Raw genomic sequence first — 22,298 nt, forward strand, 5'->3', positions numbered from 1 at the left:
CGTCAGGCCCAGGAACTTGTGGCTGTCAGCCCTCTCCACCTCAGTCCCTTTGATGGTCAGAGGCAGCAGAGGGAAGGGGTTCTTCCTGAAGTCTATTATTGTATGTAAAGCAGAGTAGGTTTTAGTAGGGATTGTTTTTACATAATTAGTGTGCACATTATCTCACATATTCACAAACTAACATGTATTTGTGACTTGGCAACTGTCTTTACTGTTACAGTATGTATGCTGAATGAATGATGGCTTCACTCTGCTTTGCATGTCACACCTGAGGCTGCTACAAAGACGTACACATGCAGAGAAGCACATAATGCAGTAATAACAGCTGAGGAGCTATTCCAAGTTTGGCCATTTATCCCCATTAGCTCTGGCAACATGTAGTCCCAGTGGATGGTATGACATAATATACAGAGATACTTGATTTAAAATATTTCTCCTTCCTCCTGTCCCTTGTCATCACACCATTTACTTTCCCTCCTGACCCTCTCCCTCCTCTCTCATTTGCCCTTTTTTCTCCTTCATGGCCATTTGTCTTTTGCTTCCATCTTCCCATCATTCTGTATGTTTCTGTCCCTTCCTTTGCTCCTCCCTCCTTTTTTCCTTCTCTCTTCAGGTTCAGCCTGTGGTCTCTCGCAGCAGCCTTGCCACCATTCCATGTGGGGTGAGCAGAGAAGAGGAGACAGGTCGCTCCCACAGCACCAAGAAGGGAGCCTTTCATGAGGTCTTCAACTTGCCGGAGTCAGAGCGCCCTCTGGCCTGTGAGCGGACTTACTGCAGCCTTAAAACACCTGTTTACACTTGCATTGAATGTTCCAGATCTTAGACCACATTTAATATTTAAGTGCACTGGATTTTACCTACAGTTTAAAATTATTAATTCACTCAATCTCTTGGACTTTGTCAAAAAGGCTATACATATGTTTACTTCTCAACCAGGATTTTTATTTATTGTGCAAATAATGTTCTCAGTGTTTAACGTTTATTGTCCTGCATATGTTCTCAGTGTGTGAGAATGGCTGGAGGTGTTGCCTAATAAACAGAGACAGGAAGATGCCCACAGACTACATCAGAAACGGAGTGCTTTACGTCACAGAGAGGTAAGTGGGACATGTTCTCTCATGAGAGCACCTTTTATCATTAAATCTCTGACTGCAGGAGGGATAAAGAAGCACTTGAAGAGGTTTTTTGCCAAGACCTACACCCCTGAGTGCTTTTCATTACCTTAAAATGTCTCCTCATTTCCCTCACTTGCATCATAGTTCTTCCCACATAAGATGTGAGGAAGAGATGCAAAGGAAAAATGTCTATGTCAGTCAGCAGTGGATCAAGTACAACAGGCCTCCGTCTGAGAATATCTTCACCCCATTGGATATCTAACTGACTGCTTGTCCTCTGTTTTGCTACCCTGCCCTTGAGCTTGTTTTCGCCAGGACCCCCTTCAGTCTAAACTGTTGTCTCTCTCTGTGTGTCAGTTACCTGTGCTTTGAGAGCTCCAGCTCCAGATCCAGCTCCTCTAAGAAGAATAAAGTTATCAGGCTGATGGACATCACTGACATACAGAAGGTAGACACTATTAAATAAACTTTTAAATGCCGTGACTTCTGCAAGTGCATTATAGAATATTGTAGATAAAGAAAGACATTGCATCCTTTGACCTAGATTAACCATCTTTCTAAGTGACAGCTGAAGATACAGATTTTTTTCTTTCATTTTTTCATTGCAGTTCAAACAGTTATTCTTATGTTTTTCTAACTCCTTTCCAGTACAAAGTGCTGTCAGTCCTACCAGGAAGTGGGATGGGCATCTCCATAGCCACGCCTTCGACTCAAAAGGTAGGGTATGGAAAGCTTATAGTGCGAGCCTCGTATTGTTTCTACTTATTTAGCTGGGAACAGATAGACTTTTACATCAGTTAGATAAAAGCTTAAAGGCTCATGCAAATGGAGTTAATCGGTTTATCAGTTAAAGTATAAAGTACTTTTATAGCTATAGCATTTGGAACCTACAGTAGATGTTAGTTGTTTTTGTGGCTTTGCCAGCAAGTTTCAAAATAACTTTTCACCATTTCCTTGCTGTTTTTTTTTTTACCGCAATAGGTTTTTCCTACAGATGTAGGCAGTCAAAGTGTCACTCTCTACCTTGATAAGTGGCTACTGTTGTCGCGATTGTTCATCCTTTGTTCCGCAGCATGGCATGTGGCATGTAGACTACAATGTCTGTAGGTGGTGCCCAGTTTAAACTCACATTACAGCACCCTGTGCATACACAAATCATAATCCATATATACCCAGCAGGATATAGTCCAATAATCCAGTAGAGTTTGGGCAGTAAAGAAAAAGCACTTTGGTCAGGGTTTGTTTTAAACCATGATTGTTATTGTGTATGGATTGTGATATGAGTTTACTGTAATATTCTCAAGACTTTTCACTTCAGTTCAGTTACAGTTTGCAGTAAAATCAGCCAACTTTCTCTTCTAAAAATTAGGTTCCTATGCAGCTAAACTGCAAATGCAGATAAGTTTGGCAGGGAGTGTATTTGATTATTGGACTATATCCTGATGCAATGGAATTCTTGAATGAATAAAGCGCTGCCTTTTCCTACAGACAGAGCAGCAGAAACAGGCAGTTTAGGGAGGAAGGTGAAGGTAGAATGCATGTTGCTAATATACCAGTGACTCAAGTATGAATACACTCTGACTTTTGTTTTGATGTTGATTCTGAAACCCCCTTTTATACAGAGATTGCATGGTATTTTGACCCTCCTCCAAAGTGGCTGTTTTGATTTAAGCCATTTTACACCAAACTTTAAAAAGCCAGCAAACTGCACCCCTGCGTACATTTTACACAGCTGCCAGTATCCCGGTACTAGAGACATGATGCTTATCATGATGTCCAATGGTCTGTGTGCTTTGCAGCCAATTTGAAAATGAAACAAACAGACTGTTATCTGGTTTTGTCTAATATATTTGTAAATTGAAATCAGGAATTACAGTAGCCTCATTGGTGCATCCAATGTCATGGATGCACCAATGAGGCTGTATTTGTTCGTGCTTTAGAACTTAACCACAGCGAACAATCACAAAATAAAGCTTTAATTCTCTGATGCACTTTGTTCTAGCTGATGCTGCTTTCTCTCTGCTCTGCTAACTCTGACATCTCTGAAGGCTTTTTATTAACCAAGACGTTATCTTTTTTCATTGTAGTAACATACTTAACATGGTGTTTACTATTTCAGTAACTTATGGTGCCGTCTTAACCATTTTTAATAGGTCATTGATTACATATGTGAAACAGATTATAGGCTAATTTTTTATGTTTACACTTTGGAGCTGGTGAACTGCTGTTGCTACCATACACAATGTGTGATTGACAAGTTCGTACACTTTATCTTTGAGCTTGTAGACAGAACTATAGTGTCAAGGGTGTCTTCCACTGATTTAGTATTGCTTTTCAAGAAAGATGGGGGACATTTTTTTATGTGTGCCATATGAGTATTGACATTTAATAGGATGATTATATTGTGTATAATATATTCTTCACTCTCATATATATATATTCTCTCATCACTCATATATTCCTCAGTCATTTCCACTTTCTGCTTTGTGACTCAGACTCATGTGATTGCTAGCATACTACATAAAGGCTTTGCAAGCAGTTGCAGATATGACATGTTGAGATATAGCTAATTGTTGTCCATTTGCTCCAGCCATTGGTGTTTGGTGCCATGATCCACAGAGACGAGGCTTTCGAAGCCATCTTCACACAGTACATGAAGATCATGACCACCACCAAACCACCGGCCAGCGCAGAGCTTTAGAGAGGCTGCAGCCCAGCAACACGTCTCTACAGCAGGGCTGAAGTCAGAGGCAGAGAGTCTTCTGAGCTCCTACTGGACTGGAAGATAGTTTCAAACACCATAGTCATCTGCTCTGTGAGAACCACCTCCTCTTGTGTTGGATTCCCTGACTAGGCCATGTTGGAGGGAATATGTGTGTGTCAGCTACTTGCATAGTAGGGAGTTACCATAGTTACCTACTGCACTGTTTCTGGGTGTTGGATAATGGACACAATCTACCAACTGGTTCTGTGAGGCATGAAGAGCTGGGGTTTTTATCAATCAAGCCTGGTGAGGGAGCTGGTTCTCTTCTCCCACATGACTGACCAACTTACTGGCTGACTGGTTTTCTGGCTTACTTGTTTCTGTGTTTGCCTTTGTGAATGTATGTGTGTGGCTCTATTCTTCTTTATTACTCAGTCATCTACTGTGGTAGACAGATTTCAAGAAGTGCTCAACCTGGCTCTAAAATGATACAATGAATATCATAACTAGAAGATGAGCAAACATTTTTTAACCGCTAGACACCTGTAGGAACAACTGTGTATATTTAGCTTTATGAAACACTGCAAAAACAACTGTTAATGTTGGAATATTTAGACTTTAAACTGGCTGATTGGTGTCTATTGACTTAGCCCAACAAAATTATAGGTGTGTTCATGTGGCAGTGGTCAGTGGTTTTATTTTATTTTATTTTTATCTGGATTAGCTGTGAAAATGTCATATCACCATTTGACTGTGTTAGGTACAGTGCTGCTGTCTAACTAGTTTCTAGACACACACACACTTCAGCAGTGATGGTATGTTTCAGCCACTGAAAACCTATGCTGCATTCAGCATTCGCTTTGGTCTTTGCCAGTGTGTCTACAGTATGTGTACAGTGTAGTGAACTGTTTTTTTTTTTTTTTCAAAAATGTTGTTGTTTTGAATTTAAATTTCTGCTTTGTTTGTTTGTTTTTGTTTTGTAAGAAACAGCCTTGGGCATGCGTGTAACTGGCGGTCAGTGGAGCTGCTGATTGTGTTCCAAGATGAGAGCACAACACTGCCTGACACTCAGACATGTGGCACAGTGGAGAGTGTAGCTTCCCGTCTCTTTTCAAGGCACAATCTGTACATATATAATGCAGTTTTGTTCTCTCCATCAGTGGTATTCTCCCTGCACTTTATCAGAACGTTAACTGGAATTCTTGACATTTTTACATCGCAGCGAATAGACATCCAGTGCTCACTATAGCTGAAATCAGTGTTCAGTGTTTGCAGGTAGTTTTAGGACTACTAGTTATTTCCTGCGGTATTTCTCCTTTGTCTGACTACTTGAGCCAGCACATGTCACGTTGCAGGTGTAATTGCATCTCAAATGCAGTCTGATGCCAATGAGCCAGACAACCTTCAGACTGACTGTAAAAGAAGAAGGTACTTCAACTTGAAAATGAAGGCACTGGCAGGTTATTTCTACATGATGGCACCTTCACACGTTAATGTGCTGCGGTTTTTCAGCCTTTGAAATATAAATCTAAACCTGATAATCCAAGAACATGTCTTCTTCTGACTGGATATAAAGACTTCCTTAAATGGCAGCTGACCGTGTTGTTTGAGGTTTGATAATCAGTAATACAAATCCTGGATTTGTTGCTGTAAATCCATTTGTTTCCTTATTATCTGAAAACTAGGTTTGTGAGCTCTAAAGACTTGTCTGATTAGTTTTTTTTTTTTGTTATCTGTAATGCCACAGTGAGTGGAGACTGGCATCTGGGGGTTCCTCCACTTGTCCCAGATTATCTAAATGTAAGATTTTTTTTTTAAAGGTTGTCTATGAATTATATAGATAAAGGTCTAGAATGAACAGAATATTTCAGCGTTGCTTTATTTCATAACACCTTTCTCCAGAGTAAAGCTGGTCTCTACTCTTGTAGAATGGCTTACGTAGAAATACAGTATAATGCCAAACAACACTGGATACTGTACCATGTTTTGTGTGTTGAATGGAGATAGGATACAGGATTGGAGGTCATGATTTCCCTTCAGAGGCAGTAGAATAGTAATTCCACACTGCTAATTCCTATTTACTGTTTGCCCAGCAGCACAAGCTATAAAGCTGTAAATCTTACAAACTGCTGTTAAAAGGGAGACCTTGACATGTGAATATTTACTTCTGTTCTGGGAATTTTTCCTCACTTAATACTCTTGTTTCTAGTTTAACGGTCCTCGGTTTAACGAGAGGATTATTTTCTGTGATTCGCGCTGTAAAACTGCCCTCATACTTCAAATGTTTAAGTTTCTCTTCAAATCTATACAAGTCCTCTTGTCATCATTATTAATTAGAACAAACTGAACTGGATATGAAGTTGCTAGATTTGCAATGGACCAGTTCTCCAAAAGCATCATTATTTTTTTTTTTTTTTGTTCAAACTAATGGATATTTTATTTGGGCTTTGGTCTGTTATTAGCAGGCTACCTTCCCAGACATGGATTACTATTTTTGTTTAAGAGTAAATGTGTTGGGTGAATGCGTGAAATATGCTGATATAAGAGCAGGTAAAATCTGTAAAATAATTAATGCTGTCTCACTGTGTGATTGGATGTCTTAAAGCTTTTAGCTGAAGCCTTCTGTAATCTGTTAACTCTGAAATCCAGTTTTTGGGGCTCCTGCAGACCCTAACAAGGCTGCATTCAGACAAAACACAGAAATGCAGTGTTCTTAAATGTCTTGAGGCTTTTTTTTTCTCTTGCCAAATCTTTAATGTTTAATTTTCCCTCTGCCATAATCTGCCTACGCTTATGTGTACTGAAGGTTGTAAAAATTCTTTGTTATTTCTATTTTTTTAACCACCCAGTTTGAATTCCTGTGACTATGGAGTTATGAAAACTGGACTGCTCCACTGTTCTTGAATTTATGTCTCAGCTCTCATTGGCTCTCACTCACATGACTGTCTCTGCTCACCGTTAATCAATAGGAAATCATAGTGACAACAAGAACAGTATTTTAAACCCCATAAAAGTATGTAAATTGTCATATCCAACATAGTACTTGGTTACATTGTAGTGTAAGTTGCAGTTAAACACCAGATTCACAGGTGTCATACAGAGCAGAGATGGCAATGGTGGACTGAAAAGGCAATGTCAGTGTTTTTGACATTTAGTCCATGTAACTTGACGCACCTTTTGGGGATTGTACAGAAAGGCAGAAATAGAGCCAAAGTGGATAAAAATGTCTGCACTTATAGTACTATACCTTTCTGTACTATAGGAAGTGTTCAGCAAAGGGCTTGAAGAAATAGTTTGAAATTTTAGGAAATATGCTTTTTTATATACAGACAGGTGACCAAGGAAAAATCCGTATAAGTGAGTTGTTCTTCAGGGTGACAGTCATTGTCCATCCCTCCAGTAGAGTTTCAGAGAATCAATGCCAAGGCACATTCAAGCTGTTCTGGTAGCAAGTGGTGGCCTAACACCTTAGGACACTGTTGGTTTTTCCTTTCATCATTTGCTTGCTGAGAACCAGATGAGAAGACTGATATCACTTTCATGTCTGTGCACTAAATATGTAGCTAATGCAAGCAGTCTGTCAGCTTAGCATAATTTTATTACATTTGAATAGAAGCAGGTTAAGCTAAGTTAACCAGCTGCTAGCTGTGGTTCGGTTCTTACCATAGTTGGAAATAATAAGTTACTTCACCATTTCAGATCTTTGCAGTTCAAACATTAACAGACAATATATAGTTTTTTCTAAGGTAATTGTGCGTGTCACTGTTTAATGCACTTTAGTAGGCACAGTTTTATTTTAACAACTGTTACTTTGTGAGCGTCCCTTCATGATTTACCAGCATCACTATAACTTGGTTTCATCTGCCCATATTGCTCTTAAAATTTCTCCCCCAAATGTATCTTTCAAAGTTTTTAGCTGTGACATCAGTGTTGTCAGTTTTCTCATGTAACTCTCTATAAGAAAGTGAATAAGCCTCATTCTCTGATGTTAAAATATTCCTTTGTTATGAATGGTAAGATGTGCATAATGACTGCCATACTGTCTTGCTGTGGTCCAAGGGTGCGGATTAGGATGAGGATTTAACTGATGTCATAATAACATGGGCGTTGTCAAAAATGGTGATGTCTTCTCATGGTCCCCTCCATGGAAGTAGTTGTATTAAATATATAGTTCTTCTAACCATGTACAACTGTTAATTAAGAACTTTCCGGAAGGATTTCAGGATTCCTAAGTGATCTACACTGATATACAGTATAGTACAGTACTAACTGTATAAGGACTTCTGTCTCACTATGAAGAAAGTACAGATTAACTAAGATGCTTACAGCCTTAATCTGACATAATGACTGAAGGTGAATTAAAAGGGTTAATTAAATTACAAAAATTACCAAAAAATGTCAGTCCTATTTTATGGAGTGAGACAGAACTCCCATTTAATACAGTCAGTGAAATGCAAATTAAGTGTTACTGGGAAACACTGCTGTCATTAAAAGAAGTGATTTATTATCTGTGACAGTTGCAATGGTGACTTTTTTTTTGTCAGAGTAATCTGTATACAAATTATTAAAATGTACAGTGAAGAAAACAAACCACAGAGTTTTTAAAAGACATCTGTTGTAAAAGATCATGTGATGTACATCTTTTAATTTAAGTAAAGGTATCTTGTTCATGTGGCTTTTGTTATCACTATTCCACTACAACTTTCACTCACTGCAGTACCTGCTTAAAGCCACAAGAAGTCAGTCTGAGACCTTGTGTTCAGGCTAGTCAGCTGGGAGAGTTCTCTCAATAAGCTTCCCTTCTCCACAGGGAGGTCAAAGGTCATCTGCCTGGCCTGCTCACACATTTCAGTACTTTATTCTTGATGGAGTTAGGAACTGACATTTTATGTGTTCCTACCCAGTCTCACTCTATTTCTGTGACTGGATGGCCGAGACATCAGTGAAGGGGTGGGTGAAGCTAGGGCTGTACTTTGTCATGCTTTTGTGAGCTCAAGTCTATTTCCTGTACATGGACATGGGGAGGCCTGAGAAATATTGGGTATATCCACATAAAATGTGAAGTGAACGAGTTTAAATTAAAATGCAAAAATAAAGTTGTTTAAAAATTCTGCATTGAATACAGATCACATTTTACACATAGAAAAGTGTGAACTCAAAGAATGACAGTCCAGGAGGTCATTTGAAACTGAAAGCTTAAATCTAATGCTCAAGTCTTTTCACCTTTGCTGTCTCCCATTCTCATTTTAAGTTTCCTAATTGCTGTTTCTTTTGTTTAGTATTTTCATTTTTAAATTGCATTTGTGTGTCACCAGTCAATGCTGTCGTCCAGCGCTGTGGGAGATGCTCTGTACCTTCTGTTTTACATTTTGACTGAGGTGTGATTATTTCACAGGATAGGTTCTGGATTTTTCAAGTTAGTCTTAAAACAGTATTGACATACTATTGACGTACACATGATCAAAATCTATGAACATTACAATCTTAAACATGAAGGCATAGTCATTGAAACAAGTGTGACAGAAAATATATTCTCCAGGATAAAGAAAGAAAGGTTAACTTTGGATTAAACATGTATCATAAGCAATCCATTAATCACAATAGACAAAATCACAAGCACTTATTTACTTAAACTGTAATGCTTAGCAATACTTTGAGAAGTTTTAAACCTTTCTAGCTTAATGAAAATTTATAGTTCTTTAAAGCTGTTGTACAAAAGGTGTGGTATACAACTTTAATCACAGGGTGTCGCAAGTGGTACATCAGGCATGTTCAGGCATGAGGTCTTTCCTCTCTATAATGCATCAGAATCAGGCAGATTTAAGCCACACATAATAGTAGTATTTCTTGTAAACCTACTGAACAAGTTACACACATTGATTCACATTATTTATATTTTCAAGTCCAATATACCATTTTCACTGATAGAAGAGAATGCAGATTAGAGCAGTCTTTGGTGCAATGACTGAGTTAAGCATGTACAAAAGGCAGAGTTACATCAGCTTTACCAAAACATCTCTAAACTTCTTTTAAACATTGCACACAACTTTTAACAAGAGACAGCATTTCTCCCTGTGCCTGTGTGGGTTCTCTCCAAGTACTCTGGCTTCCTCTCACAGTCCAAAGACATGCAGCTTAGGTTGATTGGTGACTCTGTATTGCCCGTAGTAGTGGGTGTGGTTGTCCGTCTCTAAATGTCAGCCCTGTGATAGACTGGCGACCTGTACAGGGTGTACCACACCTCTTGCGCAGTGTCAGCTGGGATTGGCTCCAGCTCCCCATTAGTGTCATTTATTCCAACATACCTCCCAGGTGAATATGATAACCAAGAGAGATGGTGATAGTGATTATGCATGATTATGCAGATGGATCCTGAAATGAAACACCTCCAATTCCAACATTTCCTGTACTTGAATTGATTCGCATGATAAATGATTGCTATTTAAACTCAGTAATTTTAGATAAATGTTTTATTATTGTTTTATTATCAAAAGGGGATACAGCAGAAAGTAACTACGCTATCACCAGGACAGTGTAAAGAATACCTGGTTGATAGGAACTACAGCATTTCTCCTTCCCCCTGTCATAGTGATAGATGAACTACAGCTCTGTAAATGCATACATGCAGGCACCATTTGTTTTTTAATAAAAGCACAAACCCTTATAGATACATCTTATAGCTCCTGTTCTTCTTCAGTCTCTCGGGAACCATGTCTTTTCCCTTGCCATTTGTTGTAAAAAGTATCGGTATCGGTATCAGCGATACTAGCCTGGGTTTTACTTAGTATCAGATCAGAAAGGAAATAAGCGGTATCACACATCACTAATTTATATGAGTAAAAGGACAGTTCTGAATTTAAATGCTGCTACTAGACAATATTCCTCCACCACAGCTTGGCAAGGACCTATTCTAGGAAACAAAACTGGGAAATTTGTCTTTCATTAACTGTAACTTTGAAAGATATTGACTCGAATTAGCTTAGTGGGACAGCTGAAGCTTCATTTGAACCCCATAAAAATTTAAGATGCATGACACTGTTACAAAGTTCTTTTACTGGACAGATCTGAGTAAGGAAGGAGTCAGTCTTTCTTGATTATAGTGCTGGAGCCTAATACATTTATCAGTTTTGGGCTAACCCCTTATACAGATGAAGTCCATCCCACAGACTCCATCTCTTATCTAGAGCTCCACAGGCTTGGAGCAGCTGGACATAACAAAATGAAGAATTCCATGTGTGTGTATGTTGTATGCGTGATGTGTTACTAAAACATCCATTCAGACATAATTCTTACACAAGATTAAAACAAAACAATTGGTGTCATGGCTTACTGCTAACCTTGAAGCAGAGCAGACTAAAGCAGACTTTGAATCTTACTAAACTACATTACTAACACATTAAAGTCTAATAATGATCTGACTGATTTATTAATTTCTAACAACACTAAGGGCTTTTTTACTTTGCTACTCTTTTTTTTTTTCTTTCTAACAGTGTAGTCACGTTCGAGGTGGAAAGCTTCAGGGCCAGAGTGTAAAATAGGAAAAGTAACAACGTTCATTGACACATACATATAAACATGTCAAAACTGTTTTAAGACCAACCTGAAATATCTCAAACCGATTCTTTATTTAAAATTGCAGATACTAAAGAATTAATTTCTATCCATATGATATAGTACATTTTTGACTGGATGAATACAGTGTACTAAAATCTAAAATGACTGACGTTATAGTATATCATTTATCATGATACATAAGCTAGATTTCATTCCAGTCCATGGTTTCATCAAAGTAACAAACATAATTTTTGCTCATACACAAGCCCATGTGTTCCTGACCACAAAGCAATGTTTTCCTCCCATGGCTTGACATGTGAATGTGAATGTATTCCTTCTGTATGGCACCAGGCACTTTTTCTGTCAGTTCATAAGTGTTGTGTTTCTAAAGAGAGCAAAAGGAAGACTGTCATGATACAAGATTTCATGTAGTTGAAGGCAGTTTGTCTGTAAGTGACACCTCCGAGGCGTCTGTCTCTCCTGCTGCTTTACTTTTATAGATTTGGTATATTTTTAGTCCGTTCTAAAGAGAAATCGCCAAATGTTCCACCTTTTACCATTTGTACACCGTGACAAAATGGTGACATAGCTTGACAGCCCTGCTCTGTCTCCTTGTCCATCTTGTGATACTATATATGTGTACATTTACAGTCTCAAGGACACAACATTACAAACACTAGCCATTTCTACTTAGCCTTGTCCTTCTAAATCCAGTATTATTTCTAAGTTTATAAACAGTATGAAGTGCTCTAGAAAGTAGCTGAGGATAACTTGTGAGACACCTGATAAAAATAAACAGCCTTTGCTTATTATCCAGTTAGCAACAAACATAGCTAGCTACCTGTGAAATCATTTATGTCCAAGCTAGACCCACAAAATCAGCAGTATATTACCAAGCTAACACACTTGCTGTTCCAGTTTACAGTGTGACTGAACTCAGCCTAATTAGACTGTGTGTGAAGTGGCCTAGCTGTGGTGGATTGAGGTGACCTCTCTGTCTCTGTGTGTGGTAGTGGGTGTGTGTGCTGTAGTGGAGAGGACAGACAGGCTGTCCAGCCATCAGTCATTAGTTAAATGTTGAAATGATGCTTCCCCTAAAGGACTGCAGGTCATTCAGGCCATAGATCTCCTCTCTAGCAGCTGTCAACAGCCAGCGTAATGACTCTCTTAGCATGATGCATCTGTTTGTCTTACCAAAGCACTCATCACAGATGTTAATTGGAATCACTAGAAATGACACACACACAGACAAGTTATTGCTGCGCATATCTGTAATACAAATCTAGTATAAATGAATAAGGTGATTCACAGGAGCATCATAAAACAAAAAACATGCAGCAGTATCAATATAGAGTTCTTATTTTTCTGTCTCACACACTACTAGATATCAGCTGTTAAATCTGATCTGGGTCAGAACACAAATCAACGTTTAGTGAGCGCACAGCTCAGTAATGCTTCCCTAATTGGATTCTCACCTAAAACAACCTCGTCGGAGCAGCAGCAACAAAACTTTGTCTTTATGGATGATAGGACTTTTATGCAGATCCAGTGTCAGCTTTACCCTCCCAATGAACCTTTTGCTAGCTCCACAATGAAGAATACAAAGCTGAATCAGGACGTATACCCAAACTGAGAGGAAGCAGCTATTTCTATCTACAGGGCCACATTGTCAGCTAATTCACAAAGCACACCACAGACTATGTTTACACCAGCAAAATGAGGGCCTTCCAGAGATCACGAGCCATAGGAAAACTATTAAAGCCTTTGACTGATGATAATACTTATGGAGGCATTGTCCATAACTATAGGTAATTAGATGTTAGTCAGCCTCTCGATTTCTCAGGCACAGGGCCATAGCCAGAAATTTAGAAATAATGAGGTCATGAGTTAAAGAACTCTACCAAGCCACTGTTGCTACCTGTGTAAAGCTCTCCATTGTTCAACAGCACACAAGCAGTTTAAAATGATAACAGTGGCAGATTTATTCATTCATATTCTTAGTATTTTTGAAACAATGACTCTCAGACATTTCGTTTAAAAATCTACTGCTGCTTGAATAAGCATAAGCATAAACTTTATTGCCAAATATTATCAGAAATATAAGGAATTTGACTCCAGCCCAATGGCCTCCGATGTGCAAAAAAATAAAAACATAATAAATACAGAATATAGACAAGTTGAAAAAGCACAAGTTAAAAGAGTATAACCTAGACTAACTGTTCATGAGTGTAATGGCCTGTGGGAAGAAACTGTCTCTGTGTCTGGCTGTTTTTGTGTGCCTGTGCTGATAATCTGGGTGCTGGATGTGGTTTTCCCCAGCCTCACTTGCTGCTTCCTATGTGTCAGAAAGCTGGTGATCCACTGACAGGTGTGTACAAGTAGAGTATGTCCACGATGATGGTGTTATATACCGAACAAAAAGTCCACAAATAGGCCCCTCCTGCAACATCTTGACTCACCGGGGACCTATGCTCAGATCCTATTTGTGGACTTCAGTTCGATATTTAACACCATCATCCCAGACATCTTTTACAACAAAATAACCCAGCTCACTGTGCCTGCCCCCACATGTCAATGGTAATAAAAGAGGCGAAACATAAATACTGAAGATGGTGTACTATAGCCTTAATGTCTTTATTTGCTAATTGAATAATAACTTGTTATTCTGTTCTCTATATTATCTGTTATCTATATTATTTACAGTTGAATTACAAAGAAAACTTAAATTAAAATAGAAATTTAGAGTAAGAAAACAAAAAGACCCATCTGCTCATCAAAAAAACAAAGATAAACTCTACCCTCCTTGTAGTACAAAAGAAAAAGAAAACATAGCCCTTCCTGCTTTTCTGACCTCCCACTCTACAATAATTTTTGTAATATTTTAATATTAGAAGCACTAACATTAGCCTGGGAAAAGGGATAATGCACGATAAAACATCCTAAAAATGTAAAATAAAAAAAAATCTTATGTGACAGTAGAACATGTTACAAAATATTAAAATTCACTATAAATTAGGTGGACCTATAATAAACGAGAGGCACTTGAGCTGGTTAATGTCCCCCCATATCTCTGTGATATACTGAACATAAGTACTTATGTTAATCAGGTCATTAATTAAGCTAATTCACATTCATTAGCAAGTAATTCTATGTTAGCATACTTGCCTACATATAATGGCCAGTATATAATGGGAGCTCTGTATTTAACTTATTACAGTAGTTTCAAGAAAATAATTTTTTTTCTGCTCATTAATATCTAAATTTATCCAGCAAGGTTTTTCAAAATTTAATCACATCATTGACTCTGAACACAGAATGCGGGGATGAGGCATTATCATATAGTATATATAGTTATGTAGTATAGTATATATAGTATATAGTTTGCTGCAATTTGTATATTACAAATAGAGACACATGATGAGGCAGAAAGGAAATATGTGCTAATGCTGTATATTAAGTATTTAACAATAATAAATAAATATAGCTTCACCTTGGCCAGAAAGTCATCACTTTATTACGATTTGGATGTTTATGACCTTAGAGCAGTCACTTTAGGCCATGCACTAGTCTGAATATTTTCAGTATGCTCATTTTAAGAAACTAATTTTATATCCCTTTAGCCTTCCAGCCTCTGTCTTCATTGCCTGCAGCAATGGGAGACTGAAAGTCACTCAGGGGTCAGCAGACTTATTCGCATTCATGCGCTGCTTCGTTTGTTGGGAACGAGAAGTTTTGACGCACAGGGGTGCCAGCTTGGTTCACAGGAACATTTGACATGCCGGTGCCAATTAGGTCCAAAACCTTCCCTCAGGAGTCTCTCTCTCTCTCTCTCTCTCTCTCTCTCTCACACACACACACACGCATGCATATAAACACCCACAACCTTCCCCAAGGCCTCCAGCTGTTTGCTGTATAATGAAATGAAGACTGGGAAAGTGGAGGAGGGCAAGTCTGTGTGTTGTACTGTTACTTCTGCTGTTGCTACCTGAAGACTTCCGTTGGCTTAAAACATTTGATCTAACACTGATAAAACTGTAGTTTGCACTGCAAAATGAATTTAAATGTTATTTAGAATCAGATAAGCCAGGCACATGCTGATGTCTCACAGAAACAGCTTGTAATATTAAAAAAAAAAAGTTTTGCTATGCTTTGTTTGCACTTTGGAATTCTTGCTGTGATTTGTCTCTGAATTCAGTTTAATGAGGCACTTTTTGCTTGCTCTGCTCAGCTGGAATGTAAAACTGTTCGGCTTTTGTCTGCTAAGTCTCATCTTGCACTGGTGTCCTGACACATAATGTAAGTAGAAATCTGCCCATATTTTTAATGTGTTGGATTGTTCAGAGTTTCTGGAGAACTGTCCGGTGGCTCAGGAGGGGGAAGCAGTTTTCTGCCAACACTGTTTACAGCGGAGGTGATGTGTTGCTGATCTCAACTGAGGATGTCGTCAGCCGGCGGAAGGAGTACTTTGAAGATCTCCTCAATCCCCCCGACACACCTTCTGTAAAGGAAGCCAGGGCTGGGGACCCGGGAGGAGACTTGTCCATTACCCTGGCTGAAGTTGCCGAAGTAGTTAAGGAACTCCTTGGTGGCAAGGCTCCGGGGGTGGATGAGTTCCGCCCCGAGTTTCTCAAGTCTATGGATGTTGTGGGCTGTCTTGGCTGACACACCTCTGCAGCAATGCATGGAGCTCGGGGACAGTGCCTCTGGACTGGCAGACCGGGGTGGTGGTCCCCCTTTTTAAAAAGGGGGACCAGAGAGTGTGTTCCAACTGTAGGGGATCACACTTCTTAGCCTCCCCGAGAAAGTCTATGCCAGGGTACTGGAGAGGAGAATCTGGCCGATAGTCGAACCTCAGATTCAGGAGGAACAATGCGGTTTTCGTCCCGGCCGTGGAACACTGGACCAGCTCTATACCCTCACTAGGGTGTTGGAGGGTTCATGGGAATTTGCCCAACCTGTCTACATGTGTTTTTTGGATCTGGAGAAGGCATTTGACCGTGTCCCTCATGGCATCCTGTGACGTACTTCGGGATTATGGGGTGCGGGGCTCATTGTTACGGGCTGTTTGTTCCCTGTATGACCAGAGTAGGAGCTTGGTTCGCATTGTCAGACTTGTTTCCAGTGCATGTTGGACTCCGCCAAGGCTGCCTTTTGTCACCAATTATGTTCATTATTTTTTATGGACAGAATTTCTAGGCGCAGCCAGGGAACGGAGGGTGTCTGTTTTGGTGGCCACAGAATCTTGTCTCTGCTCTTTGCGGATGATATGGTTCTGTTGGCTTCATCAGTTAAAGACCTACAGCATGCACTGGAGGGGTTTTCAGTTGAGTGTGAAGTGGCGGGGATGAGAATTAGCACCTCCAAATCCGAGGCCATGGTTCTCATGGAAAAAGGTGGATTGCTCTCTTCGAGTTGGGGGCGAGTTGCTCCCTCAAGTGGAGGAGTTTAAGTATCTCGGGGTCTTGTTCACGAGTGAGGGAAAAATGGAGGGGCAGGTTGACAGATGGATCAGTGTGGCGTCCACAGTAATGCAGTCTCTGTACCAGTCCGTTGTGGTGAAGAAGGAGCTGAGTCTTAAGACGAAACTCTCAATTTACCAGTTGATCTATGTTCCTACCCTCACCGATGGCCATGAACTTTGGATCATGACCGAAAGAATGAGATCACGGATACAAGCGGCAGAAATGAGTTTCCTCCAGAGAGTGGCTGGGCGCATAGGGCATAGACATAGGGTGCGAAGCTCAGTCACCCGTGAGGAGCTCAGAGTTGAGCCGCTGCTCCTCCACGTTGAGCAGAACCAGTTGAGGTGGCTCGGGCACCTGTTTAGGATGCCCCCTGGACGCCTCTCTGGGGAGGTGCTCCGGGCATGTCCCTCCGGGAGAAGGCCTCGGGGCAGAGCCAGGACACGTTGGAGAGACTATGTCTCCCGGCTGGCCTGGGAACACCTTGGGGTTCCTTCTGAGGAGCTAGAGGAGGTGTGTGGGGAGAGGGAAGTCTGGGAGGCTCTGCTCGGGCTACTGCCCCTGTGGCCTGGTCTCGGATGAAGCGGATGAAGATGTATGGATGGACAGATTTGTTCATATTGTCATTGTGTGACTATTTTCATGATGAACAAAGTGACATATGTTGTCATTAATATTGGTGAAGTTCTTGCAATTCTACCTGCCAATGTAGGAGTGCCATTTCTAGAGATGCTCCCATGGGTCGCAGGAGAAGGAAGGGACAAACAACCATATGGGTCGTATAAAGCCAGATTAATACTTCTGCATCACTGCATGCATAGGAACATATGCATCTGTCGTTCAGTGACAGTTGCATAGCTGTTGCATTTATAGTTGTGCAAACTTTAACATTCTATCTAGTGGATGCTCAAACCGCAAAGTACTGAAAACAGAAGAAGTCAGGAAACAGAAATGGCTGTGTTTTTGAACTAGACTCAAAGTTGTTATAATTTTCATCTTAGGACTGGCATTATACCTCTTTGTTAAGTGTTGATAGTTTAGAAATTGGCTCCAACCTTTTTTGGAGATGCAAGGTATGCCTCTATGCCTATGTATAGCTGCAGACAAGTATAAATTAAGCTTAAGAGGAAAGGGGCAAACAATCACATGGGTCATATACTGTAGGTAGGAGGACTTGATTACTGAGCTTTTTTTAAAAAAATAAGTTAGAACACTATGTTTGATACCTGTTTTTAAGATTTACATCTTCAGCAAAAACAAAAGGCCTTACCAGAAAAAGAGTAGCGAATTCAAAGAGTACTGAGTTATGAACCAACTTTGACTGTTGGTTTTGATGTTTGCTTTAGATTAGTTGAGAGTAAGAAAAATGTATAATGATGCAAACCTTAGCATTTAAATTTCATATTGGCAAATGGAATATGCTCTACCAGACATATACATATCTATCTAGGCTTTCTGGAACATTTTTGATCACCAAGCAAACTTTCAAATATGCATATTTCAACATTTGTGCCAATACCACAAAAGGTTTCAAATCACTGACCTCAACTAAACAGCACTCTCCTGAGCTTCTCCTCCCATTTTAGCTCACTCTGCTGTTTAAATGAGCTTGACCTGACTCAACCTGCTGCACCCCACTGAGAAGGCCACTTATGAATATTTTAAAAGAATTTATTGTACAATGAGCTGTTTTCCCCATCACTTGACACCACATACATATTATGCACACACACTTAAACTATATTTATTCTCACTGTACCCTACCCCTGCACTGTAAGTACAGATGCACATGCCTATATGCACACACACTCTATCTCTCTCCCTTACATACACATACACACACACACACGCACTTTTATTTGATGACTTTGGATGCTAATGAGCTGTTGTGGTGTTTACCCGACACGCATGGAGGGTGACGCATAGGAGCGATCGTCGCCTGCTTTTAATGATGTTTATTTGGCACACGCCTGAGAAATGAATGAGGAGATGGGGTGTGTGTGCATGACTGGCAGATGTTTAAGATGAGGGAGGGAACAAATTAAGCAGATAACTCCCACAGACAACTGAAGAGTGTCACGACCACGCATTTAACAAATAAGAAAATACGGCTGGCACTTTGTATAGGTGGTGTTTGAGTTTTCAAGTGGCATGTTCTAATTGTTATTCTCTTGTCTTTGTGACTGTTGAAGCATGTTAGCCTCTTTGAACAGAGACATATCTGTTAGGCCATTAAAAGGCAGCCTTCAACTCATATTAATGTTTCAGTGAGCTTAGCACTGAAAAGAAAAAAGCAGCCCTGAAGCTAATTAGCAGTGCAACTTGGATTTTTAGACATGAATAAATCTATTCAGTAAATAACAACAAAGTCCTTCAAAGTTCAAAGCTAAAAGACATATTTATGTTTTGCACTTTGCAGAATTTAACAAGGGAAAGGTTAGATAGTCTGTAGCAGCACTGTCTTGGAAGAAATGTTTTGTAATAGAGCTATTAATGGCTCAGACTGGACTTAAGAACATAGGAACATTATGTCAAAAAGTCCATCAGTTTATAAACGCCATAAGATTATTATTATTTTTGTACCATTTCCTGCCATTCAATTAATAATGGATTTTATTTTTTATCCCCCACAACTCTCTACAGAATAAGCAGTATACATAATGGACGGATGGATGGACTTTTTTGTATCTGCTTTTCTGCTCATTGCATGCCATGTCCATTAGAAACAAAACTCACTGCTGGTCCTATATGCTCTGATGAATTTTGTTGTGATAAAAGAAAAAAAAAATAGGTAGGTGATTTATAAATGGCAACACACAGTATGTGAGGATTATGCCTGTTAAGATGAAGTAAGCTAGCATGGGAGGGCAGGCTTAGTAAGTGTTTGATACATACAGCAGGCTTGAGGCCTGCTTCCTGGTGTTACCATGAGCAAGCTAACATGGGGGCATAGTAGAAGTTTGACTGGTTTGTTGGAATGAATACTAACACAGGGTGGTTTCTCGTGCAGTATAAAAGGATGCAGACGTCTGGCTAGTTATTTGGTGAGCTATTTAAAATGTTTGGTGGCTAGAACATTAATTAGCCTGAGTAGATGAAGGGTTGTGTTGGGTGTTGGAACAAGGGAACACCCTTTTGAGCCTTCTCAGTGTCATAGATCCATTACAAGGAAACACCAGTTAGTGAGAGGGTGCTCACCTGATGACCATGTAGACTTTACTTCACTCCTACACCCACACAGAACCTGTATTGTGTTGGTGATAATACAGTTACAGAATAACTGGAATTGTCAATAGTCTTTTGTTAGACAATCATGGTAGAACAGTGTCAGTGGTTGAACAACTGAGGAAAAAAAAGTGGGGGGGGGCTCCTCTTAGATTTTTTTTGAGCTAAATGATGAAAGCAAAAATACTACCAACAATTTAATGTTTTGGTTGGGCTTTTATGTCTTTTGTTCAAAGCTGACCACAGTGGTGCTGTACTACCATTAATATTTTAAGCAAATTATGGATTCTGTCCTATTAAATAAAAACGTTACATTTTCTTTGGAAATGCAGGCAGTTTTAACCCATAAGTCACAAAACTGCAACAAAGAACATCTCTTTCTCAGTAATCAAGTCCTTTAACTGCCTTAATTCAGTTCCAGTATTGAGTGTGGCCACAGGCAGGAAATCCACTCTCATCACAGCAGGTGATCCATTGACCTGTGGGTAGAAAAATCAGGTAGTATGGACTTCACACATTTTAAAAATCTTCATTTCAAGTCAAAGACAGGTGTTGTGGCTCACTGGAAAACAAATTAGGAGGGACAGAAAATGGAAGAAAAACAACTCCTAAATAGCTCACCAGTGGAACATTTTTGAAAGAAAACATGTCTTGTAAAATATATCTTTTTCAAACAAGTTAAGATGGTAATCATGAGCCAGCTATGTGCAATTATGGGTTATGTACCCTGCATTACAATATTTTATGTACTCAAGTGCCAAACTAAAGCAATTTCATCCTATTTGCTGTCATTTTGGACAAAGGAGTCCCATATTGTCCATTTTGGTTTTCTCTCATAGTAATCAAACCATAACAGAAGCTCCTCACACCCTGCCTCAGTTCATCTTCTCTCATCCATTCTTATTTTTCTTTTCTTACATCCCGACAGTCAAAGTTATTTTGCAAGCATTTTGCTGTCTTGATTTTAATTGCACAAAGTGTTTTGAGTGAGAATGCCATGCTGCATCACAAAGTTGAGGTAATCATAATGTGGTTATTCATGTCACATTCAAAGTACAGAATAAGGAAGGCGGAAGTACTTGAGTCCATGGCAGAGACACTTCTTTGCTGAGGCCTGAGCTTAATGAGCAGAAGTGTTTTGGCATGTGTGGTAGTTCGTTCATCCAAATGTGTGTTTACCTGTGTGTGTTTACTTGTCTATCATTGTGAGGAGAGGAGGAATTAAAGTTGATATGTGCAGTGTGTATGATGTTTGGTGAATTTTTGACAAATTAATTTTCATAGCTAGAAAAGACTAGATCAAACAGAGCGTGTAATGTTTAACATAGAACTTGTTCTGAACTCTAAGAATGGTTTATAGTCTAATTCCCCAAGGACCCCTTTCACTTACATTAACTTTGAGCCTCAGACATAAAAAAATAGGTGCTAATTTTTTAAAAATATTGCTCCTACAAAACAGTCTGACTTTTCTAGCTTTGTGTTCTCTGTACTGCATCATGACAAAGTATGCCTTTTATGTTGTGTATTGCACTCAATATCTTATCGTTATTAGCATGCTATCCCCAGGAACTGGACTGCTTCATCCATAATTGTAAGTAAAACACTAACATTACATGTTGTTAACCGTGTATACAGTATACAGTATTTATTAAAACAAAATCTCAAGTTTAATACATCAGCATCAAGTCAAACTGAGTGTCAGTTTTGGACAAAACAATAAATTTATTTTGATGTTGACTTAATTATGGACAGTTAAAATGCATCATTGGTGTGCAATATGAATTATCTAAAACAAACAAACAAACAAACAAAAGCCTTAATTACCTCATTATAAATTGTTAAAATCATATCTGCTTCTTCTGCCTCATTGAAAAAAATCCAGAATCCATGATAATGCAAATGTTTCCTTTTAGAACAGAGTCATGCAATCTCCTACTTTAATAAAAAGTCCATTCTCAGTTATTGTGTGTGTACTGGAGGTTTGTGTGTTGTGGAAGTCACATTGCACACTGGATCAAGATTGCTTTTCAGACTACATTCCCATTTTGAAATTAGCTGAGGATGGTATTCTTAAAGCTGCCTCTGGATGTTTGGTGAAATGACTATTTGAAATTTAGCGTATACTTATAAATTTGGCTCTACTGTTGCATCGAGCAAGTGAGTTTACCTAGTCCAATAATTACATGGCATTTTGATGTGCTAATGAATGGCCTTGAGTGTCCTTCTGGTCAGTTCATC

The 22,298-nt window shown here is 39.3% G+C and overlaps 1 protein-coding gene across 3 annotated transcripts in view; it reads left to right on the forward strand.

The window, feature by feature from the left end:
• gramd4a (GRAM domain containing 4a) overlaps window positions 1–8,491 on the forward strand; it is a 76,421-nt gene extending 67,930 nt beyond the window's left edge. For all 3 annotated transcript variants that reach the window (XM_020601289.1, XM_020601290.1, XM_020601291.1), the window contains 5 exons: window positions 614–758; window positions 1,004–1,097; window positions 1,473–1,563; window positions 1,764–1,832; window positions 3,706–8,491. In XM_020601289.1, coding sequence (XP_020456945.1) covers window positions 614–758; window positions 1,004–1,097; window positions 1,473–1,563; window positions 1,764–1,832; window positions 3,706–3,816 — 510 coding nt within the window. In that variant the 3' untranslated portion in view covers window positions 3,817–8,491. The remainder of the gene's footprint in view (window positions 1–613; window positions 759–1,003; window positions 1,098–1,472; window positions 1,564–1,763; window positions 1,833–3,705) is intronic.
• Window positions 8,492–22,298: the final 13,807 nt, after the last annotated feature.

This window comes from Monopterus albus, unplaced genomic scaffold, assembly GCF_001952655.1.
Source record: "Monopterus albus unplaced genomic scaffold, M_albus_1.0 scaffold51.1, whole genome shotgun sequence".
Classification (NCBI taxonomy): Eukaryota; Metazoa; Chordata; class Actinopteri; order Synbranchiformes; family Synbranchidae; genus Monopterus; species Monopterus albus.